At 69.7% G+C, this 8,345-nt stretch overlaps 2 protein-coding genes across 2 annotated transcripts; both read left to right on the top strand.

Moving 5' to 3' along the window:
- The first annotated feature begins 1,979 nt into the window (after positions 1–1,979).
- LRFN1 (leucine rich repeat and fibronectin type III domain containing 1) lies at positions 1,980–5,696 on the top strand. Its single transcript, XM_053968471.1, is given in 4 exon segments — positions 1,980–2,168; positions 3,020–4,336; positions 4,339–4,396; positions 5,031–5,696. Coding segments are annotated over 4 exon segments (2,046 nt in total). The 5' UTR covers positions 1,980–2,074; the 3' UTR covers positions 5,608–5,696.
- A 1,563-nt stretch (positions 5,697–7,259) lies between these two features.
- Positions 7,260–8,311, top strand: SYCN (syncollin). Its single transcript, XM_053968495.1, has one exon. The coding sequence runs from the start codon at positions 7,283–7,285 to the stop codon at positions 7,688–7,690; it is 408 nt and encodes a 135-aa protein (XP_053824470.1). The 5' UTR covers positions 7,260–7,282; the 3' UTR covers positions 7,691–8,311.
- The last annotated feature ends 34 nt before the right edge of the window (positions 8,312–8,345 follow it).

Genomic DNA, 8,345 nt, shown 5'->3' with positions numbered 1-8,345 from the left:
CCATCCCCTCCGTGTGTCCGTGTGTCCGTCTGTCCATCCCCGTGTCCATCCCCGTGTCCGTGTGTCCATCCCCTCCGTGTGTCCGTCTGTCCGTCCCCGTGTCCATCCCCGTGTCCATCCCCGTGTCCCTGTGTCCATCCCCGTGTCCGTGTGTCCATCCCCGTGTCCGTGTGTCCGTCGGTCCGTCCGTGTGTCCGCGCTCCCCCCGCGGCCCCGCCCCGCGCGGCCCCGCCCCGGCCCCGCCCGGCCCCGCCCCGCCGGTTCTGCGGCTCCGAGCGGCGGCCGCGGCCTCTCCGGGGCCTCTCCGGGGCGGCGGGTCCGGGGCTGCTCCGGGACCCCCGGCACCGCCAGCCCGGCGGCCGCTCCCGGGGCCGTCCCGCGCCCGGGATCCATCCCCGGATCCCTCCCGGATCCCTCCCGGATCCATCCCCGGATCCATCCCCGGATCCCTCCCGGATCCATCCCCGGATCCATCCCCGGATCCATCCCCTCATCCCGCTCTCTCCATCTCGGTCCGCATCCCGGTGTCCCCCCCCACCCCCCCCCGCCATCCCGGTCCCCTCTCCCCTCCCCCGGTCCCATCCCGGTGATTCCCGACATCTCCCCCCCATCGCCCCTCCCCATCCCCGGTGCAGCTGGGCCCGCTGCCCCCCCACCCCGCCCCAATTCCCGCTTTCCCCCCGCTCTTTCCCGGTGCCCCCTGCCGATGCCCCCCCGGTAGGGCGAGGCCCGACCCCCCCGGCCCCCCCGGAGCAGCGATGGGAGCGTCCGTGGGCTGAGCCCCCCCAGGTACCGCCGGGGGGGCCGGGGGGCTGGGAGGTACTGGGAGGCACTGGGATGTACTGGGTCTGAATTGGCCTGCACTGGGCCATGCTGGGAGGTACCAGGTCTGTGTTGGTCTGCGCTGGGCCATGCTGCCCTACACGGGGCCATACTGGGCTGTACTGGGTTGTACTGGGATATACTGGGCTGTACTGGGTTGTACTGGGATATACTGCGATGTACTGGTCTCTACTGGGCTGTGCTGTATCCTTAACAGCCTGGCGTGGTTGTGCTGGGCTGTACTGGGATGTACTGGGTTATACTGGGCTGTGCTGGGCCATGCTGGGATGTACTGGGTTATATCAGGCTGTGCTGTCCTGTACTGGGCCATACTGGGATGTGCTGGGCCATACTGGGATGTACTGGGTTATACTGGGCTGTGCTGGGCCATACTGGGCTGTGCTGGGCCGTGCTGGGATGTGCTGGGCCATACTGGGCTGTGCTGGGCCATACTGGGCTGTGCTGGGCCATACTGGGATGTGCTGGGCCATACTGGGATGTGCTGGGCCATACTGGGATGTGCTGGGCCATACTGGGATGTGCTGGGCCATGCTGGGATGTACTGGGTTATACTGGGCTGTGCTGGGCCATACTGGGCTGTGCTGGGCCGTGCTGGGATGTGCTGGGCCATGCTGGGATGTACTGATCTTTACTGGGTGATGCTGTACCCTACTGGTCTGGACTGGGTCTGTACTGGGCTGTGCTCTTCTGTACTGGTCCATCCCGGTCCATACTGGGCCATGCTGGGATGTGCTGGGCCATACTGGGCTGTGCTGGGCCATACTGGGATGTGCTGGGCCATGCTGGGATGTGCTGGGCCATGCTGGGCTGTGCTGGGCCATACTGGGATGTGCTGGGCCATACTGGGCTGTGCTGGGCCATACTGGGATGTACTGGGCCATACTGGGCTGTGCTGGGCCATGCTGGGATGTACTGGGCCATACTGGGATGTGCTGGGCCATACTGGGATGTACTGGGCGGTGTTAACCTGGAATGGACACTGTGGGGGGTGCGCGGGGGATGCTGGGCTGAACTGGGCCGGACTGGGCTGAACTGGGCTGGATTTGGCCATACTGGGCTGTGTGCTGCTCAACTGGTCTGTACTGGCCCATACTGGTGGATGTGAATGTGTACTGCTCTGTACTGGTTTGTACTGGTCTGTACTGGTCCCTGTTGATGGGTGTAAATCTGTACTGGTGTGTACTGGTTTGTACTGGTGGACGTAGGTCTATAATGGTCCATACTGGTGGATATGCAGCCTGTACTGGTCTGTACTGGCCTGTCCCCTGTCCCCACAGGCCCCACGGCGACGCCGGGACAGGACCAGCATGGAGCCCTGAGAGGAGGTACTGGGATCACTGGGGCAACTGGGACAACTGGGACAACTGGGATCTCACTGGGATCTCACTGGGAGCACTGGGATCTCACTGGGAGCACTGGGATCTCACAAGGATCTCACAGGGATCTCACTGGGATCTCACAGAGATCTCACAGGGATCTCACTGGGATCTCACTGGGAGCACTGGGATCTCACTGGGATCTCACTGGGAGCACTGGGATCTCACTGGGATCTCACTGGATCTCACAGGGAACACTGGGATCTCACTGGGATCTCACAGGGAGCACTGGGATCTCACTGGGAGCACTGGGAGCACTGGGAGCACTGGGATCTCACTGGGAGCACTGGGATCTCACTGGGATCTCACTGGGATCTCACAGGGAGCACTGGGATCTCACAGGGATCTCACTAGGATCTCAGTGGGATCTCACAGGGAGCACTGGGATCTCACTGGGATCTCACTGGGAGCACTGGGATCTCACTGGGATTTTGCGGTGTGTTGTGGGATCTCATGGGACAGGCAGGATCTGGTGGGATCTGGTGTGACCCGAGAGGACCTAACAGGGATCCCGGGATCGTGTAGGGTGTCCCGGTGCCCCCCGGGATCTGACGGAGCCAGTGGGGTCTGACGGGATCCCAGGGATCTCCCGGCATCCGGGGGGGCTCTGCGGGACCTCACAGCGTCCCGTGGGATCCTGGGTGACGGGGTGGGATCTGGGGAGATCTGACGGGATCCGGTGGGGTCCGACAGCATCCGATGGGCTCTGGGGGCTTCCGGTGGGATCCCAGAGGGCCTGGTGGGATCCGCTGGGCTCCAAACCCCCCCCTCCCCCCCGTGACCCCCGGTTCGCCCCGCAGGCGCGGCCGTGGGGATGGCGAAGCTGCTGGTGCCGCTGGTGATGCTGGGGGCCGTGTCCGGGGCGGGGGTCCCGGTGTCGCCGCCGTCGCCGCGGTGTCCCCCGCGCTGCCTGTGCCCCGCGGCCGCGCCCAGCCCGACGCTGCTGTGCGCCCGCACGGGGCTGCTGGCCGTGCCGCCCAGCCTGGACCGCGGCGCCGTGGAGCTGCGCCTGGCCGACAACTTCATCGGCGCCGTGGGCCGCGCCGACTTCGCCAACATGAGCAGCCTGGTGCACCTGACGCTGTCGCGGAACGGGCTGCGCCGCCTGGCCCCCGGCGCCTTCGCCGACCTGCGCGCCCTGCGAGCGCTGCACCTGGACGGCAACCGGCTGCCGGCGCTGAGCGGGCCGCAGCTGCGCGGGCTGGCCAGCCTGCGCCACCTCATCCTGGCCAACAACCAGCTGGCCGCCATCGACGCCGCCGCCTTCGCCGCCTTCGCCGCCACCGTGGAGGACCTGGACCTGTCGCACAACAACCTCCCGGCGCTGCCCTGGGACGCCGTGGCCGCCATGGGCAGCCTGGCCACGCTGACTCTGGACCACAACCTGCTGGAGCGGGTGCCGGCCGGCGCCGTGGCGCGGCTGCCGCGCCTGGCCAGGCTCGACCTCACGGCCAACCGGCTGCGGGCGCTGCCGCCGGTGCCGGGGCCGCCGGGGCCGGCGCTGGCGGCCGGGGGCAACCCCTTGCACTGCAACTGCGAATTGCTGTGGCTGCGCCGCGTGGCTCAGCCGGGCCGCCTGGAAACCTGCGCCACGCCGGCGCCGCTGGCGGGGCGTCTGCTGGGCGCCGTGCCCGAGGAGGAGCTGACCTGCCGGGCCCCCTCCGTCACCGCCGCGGCCGCGCACCCGCCCGCGGTCACCGAGGGGCAGCCGCTGCGCCTGGGCTGCGCCGCCGTCGGGGACCCGCCGCCCGCGCTGCACTGGCTGGGCCCCGACGGGCGCGTGGTGCAGAACGGCTCCCGGCGCTCGGTGGGCGCCGACGGCTCCCTGGAGCTCCGCGTGGCCACCCTGAGGGACCACGGCGGCTTCACCTGCGTGGCCGCCAACGCCGCGGGCGAGGCGGCCGCGCGCGTCGACGTCGTGGTGGTGCCGCTGCCGGTGCCGCGGGGACGGGACGGGGACGGGGAGGCCGCGGCCGCTGAGCCGGGGCCCGGCCCCTCGGATATGGCCCAAGCGGGCGGCAATGACACCTGGGGGGGGCCCGGGGAGCGGCGGGTGGTGGCGGTGGAGGTGACGGGGTCCTCGGCGCGCATCCGGTGGCTGCCGCAGCGCCACGTGCCGGCGTGCGCATGGTGCAGATCCAGTACAACAGCTCGGCCGACGATGCCCTCGTCTACAGGTGGGCACCCGGGGGGTGTCCCCGGGGGGCTGGAGCGGGCCTGGGAAGGGTCTAGGGGCGGTTCCGGTGGGTCTTGGGCACTCCAGGGTGGTCTGGGGGGGGGCTCCGGGGGAGCTCGGCTGGGTTTTGAGGGTCCCTGTGGGGCTCCAAGGGCATCTGGGAAGGGTCTGGGGTATCCTGGGGGGCTCTGGGGGAAGCTCAAGTGGGTTTGCAGCAGCGCTGGGGAGGTTGGGGGGCCTTCAAGTGGATTTTGGGTGGTCTTGGGGGGCGCTCCGGGGGGGGGTCTGGGAAGGATTTTTGTGTCCTGGAGGGTTCTGGGGGAGGATGTTCAGGTGTGTATCGGGGGGTCCTGGGGTGGCTCTGAGGGGATGGGGATATCAAGGGAATTCTGTATCTCTGGGGGGCATGAGGGTTCCCTGGTGAGGTCCTAGGGGCATGCAGGGGCGTCCTGGGGGTCTCTGGGGAATCTTTGAGGTGTTTGGGGGGGGGGGTTGAGGAGGTGTTTGAGGGATCCTGGCAGTATCTGGCATGTCTTTGAGGGGTCCTGGGCGGGTTTTCGGCTTCCTGTGGGGGGGTGAAAGGGGGGTGCTGGGGGTCTCGCCCCTCCCCCGACTCCCCCTTGCCCCCTCCCCAGGTTGTTGCCCCCCTCCAGCCGCACCTTCGTGCTGCGGGACTTGGCCCCCGGGCGCCAGTATGAGCTCTGCGTATCCACGCTGCGCGTGGTCGGGGACCCCCCTGCTGCCCCCCGCCCGCTCGGCTGCGTCTCCTTCGCCACGGCCGCCGCTCCGCCGGGCTGCGCCGCGCCGCCCCGGCCCCACTTCTTGGGGGGCACCGTCATCATCGTCATCGGCGCCGCCATCGCCGCCTCCGTGCTCGTGTTCATCCTCATCCTCACGGCGCGCTGGAAGGCGGCGGGGGCGCGGCGCCCCCCGCCCGCCCTCACCAGCGTCTGCTCCCAGACCAACGGCGGCCCCCGGCCCGCCGAGACCCCCGAGCTGCCCCCGCTGCCCCCGCTGCCCCCGGCGGCGGGCGGGGGTCCCGCGGCAGGGGGGGCGCGGGGGTTGTTCCCCAGCCACAGCTACCCCCGGCGGGCGCGGCCCCGGCGCCACGGGTCCCTCCCGCGGCTGGACGCGCCCGAGGGGAGCCCCCTGGGACCCCCCCTGCGCCCCTCGTTCGGCAGCACCCACTGGATGCTGGAGAGCACCGTGTGAGGCGGGGATGGTGGGAATTCCTCCCCCCCGGCCCCCTCTCGGGAGCCCTCTTCGGCAGCACCCACGGGAACCCACCCCCCCACCCGGGATCCTCCTGGGGGGGGGCGGCGGTGGGAACCCCCCCCTTCGGGTGGTCCCGGGCGACCAAACGCAGCCCAGGCGGCTCTTGTGGCGGGGGGGGGGGGTCCTGGGAGCGCCAAAGCTCGCCCGGGTTCCCCCCCCGGACCCATTTGGGATCCCCCGTGGGTGCCACCAGGTGCCATTGGGAACCCGCCAGGTGTCCCCCCCGCCCCGCCCTGGGGGTACCTGTATGCAAACCTTTCCCCCCGAAAAACCCGCGTGGGGACCCCCGACATGTGCGAGCACCGCCACACGCGTGGGGACTCGCGTGGGCCCCGAATCGCGCGTGGCGTGTCCGGAAACCTGTGGCTCCCCCCACGCGTGTCCCGCCCCCGCCCCCCCCCGAGATGCGCACTTGGGACTTGCGTGTGCGCCCCAACATTTGTGTGCCCCCCCCCGCCCCACGCGCGTGCCCGGCCCGCCCCCCCCGCGGTGCCTTCGGCCGGGCCGGGGGGGCCCCGCGCACGCCCCCGACATCTCTGCACAGATGACACGAGACCCGCAGCCCCCCCCCCCAAAAAACCCCCCCGTGGGGAGGGGAGGGCAAAAACGGGGGGCCCCCGGATGCCTGGGGACCCCCCGTGTGTCCCTCCTGTGGCCTCTGCCCCCCCCCCCCAACTCGACTCGGGGGTTCCTATCTGGCTGGTCTGGATAACCCTGGGGGGGCGCCCCCAGCCCCCCCATTTCCCTCCCAGCCCCATTTCCCCGCCCCCAAAAATGCCTCAGATCCTCCCCACCTCTCCCCCCCCCCCCAAACGCCGCCCCCCCCACCAGCCGCCCCCCTCGGGCCCCCGCAGTGTTTAACACGAGTTTTTACATTAAAAACCTGTGCCCCCCCCCGGGGCAGAAACACGAGTGTGAATGGGGGGGGGTGGGAGCTCGGGCAGCACGGGGGGGGGGGGGGTCCCGCTCAGTTTGGGGCTGGGCTCTGACTGGGGGGGGGGGTCCCCTCTGTCTTTTGGAGGGGGGTCTCTGCCCGGGACAGGGGGTTTCATTTCCTGGGGGGCGTCCCAGCCCAATACGAGCCCCCCCCCGAGGCTTGCCCACCCCGCCTGTTCCCCCCACAACATCCCACAATGTGGGCGGGTCAGGACTATGCTAATGAGGCAACAATCCCCGCCCCTGTGGTTGCCATGGTGACCGTCTCGAGGAGCTCAGCGGGGCCAGGACGGGATCATGAATATGCAAACAAGGGGCGGAGCCAACCAGCAAAAGCCCCGTCTAATTATGCCCTCGTTTGCGTACAGAGCACCTGGGACCCAGCCTGGCCTTGGGTCCTCCCCCCTGCTCAAGGCCGCAGCGAGGCTGGGGGGCCCGGGGGGGGTCACCTGTGTCCCTTCCCATGGGGGGGGGCTGCAGACCTCGGGCCCCCCCACACCTGTGTCCCTTCCCATGGCAGGGAGGGGGCTGCAGACCTCGGGCCCCCACACCTGTGTCCCTTCCCGGGGAGCTGCCACACACCTGAGTCCCCTCCCAGGTGGGCCCCGCCCCCCGGCCTTGGGTCAGGGTATAACCGCGCCGCGAAGGCCCCGGCACGGCCCAGGAGGTGACAGCGATGGCGTCAGCGCTGCTGGTGACGCTGGTGGCCATGGTGGCCACACTGGGCTGGGGGGTGGAGGCCCAGTGCCCCACGGCGGCGGAGCTGCGCCCCGTCAACGGCACGCGGCTGTGCGCCCTGCTCTACGCCGACAACAGCCCCTACTACGACCAGTGCTGCGCCGGGGACGTGCTGGAGGTGCTGCCGGGCAGCGACATGCCCTACATGCCCCGCGGGTGGTCCGCCCGCGTCTCCTCCCTCGTGGTGGGCACCAGGTGCGAGCTCACCGTGTGGTCGCGCCGGGCCAAGGACGGCAACTCGCGGCACTTCAGCGCCGGTGCGGTGCCGCGGCTGCAGGAGGTGCGCCGGGGGCTCTTCGGGGACTGGAACAACGCCATCCGGGCGCTCTACTGCACCTGCAAGTGAGCGGCAGCGCGGGGCAGGGCGGCGGCGGGACAGGGGGGTGAGAGCAGGCAGCGGGAGGCGCCATGAGGCAACGCGGGTCAACGCGAGCCGGCGTGGGTCAACACGAGCCGGCGTGCGTCAACGTGAGCCGGTGTGGGTCAACCTGAGCCAGTGTGGGTCAACGTGAGCCGGTGTGGGTCAACGTGAGCCGGTGTGGGTCAACGTGAGCCGGTGTGGGTCAACCTGAGCCAGTGTGGGTCAACGTGAGCCGGTGTGGGTCAACGTGAGCTGGCGTGGGTCAACCTGAGCCAGTGTGGGTCAACATGAGCCGGTGTGGATCAACGTGAGCTGGCGTGGGTCGACCTGACTCAACGTGGGCCAAACTGTCGCCAAGTTGGCCAAGAGGTGCCAATGTGAACCAAGATGAGCCTCCACAAGCCAACGCTGGCCAAGGCAAGTCAACGCGAGTCAGCGTTGGCCAAGATTCACCATCAGGGGCCGACCCAGGCCAAGCCAAGCCAAGCTTGGCCAACGCGAGTTGCCCCTGGCCGAGCCACTGCGAGACCATGCGTGTGCTGTGGGCCGACACAGCCGCACCCCCCCCGCCCCCTGTGCAGCCAATAAAGCCCTGAGGCAGCAGCAGCTCCTGCCTGGGGGGTCCTTTACTGGGGGGGTG

This window comes from Vidua chalybeata, chromosome 35, assembly GCF_026979565.1.
Source record: "Vidua chalybeata isolate OUT-0048 chromosome 35, bVidCha1 merged haplotype, whole genome shotgun sequence".
In the NCBI taxonomy this organism is placed as follows: Eukaryota; Metazoa; Chordata; class Aves; order Passeriformes; family Viduidae; genus Vidua; species Vidua chalybeata.
The sequence above is the reverse complement of the archived record's forward strand: the minus strand, read 5'-3'. Positions and strand labels throughout refer to the sequence as shown.

What these genes read in the sequence shown, in the direction of transcription:
- SYCN (XM_053968495.1), top strand. Translation starts at nt 7,283, where the DNA reads ATGGCGTCAGCGCTGCTGGTGACGCTGGTGGCCATGGTGGCCACACTG.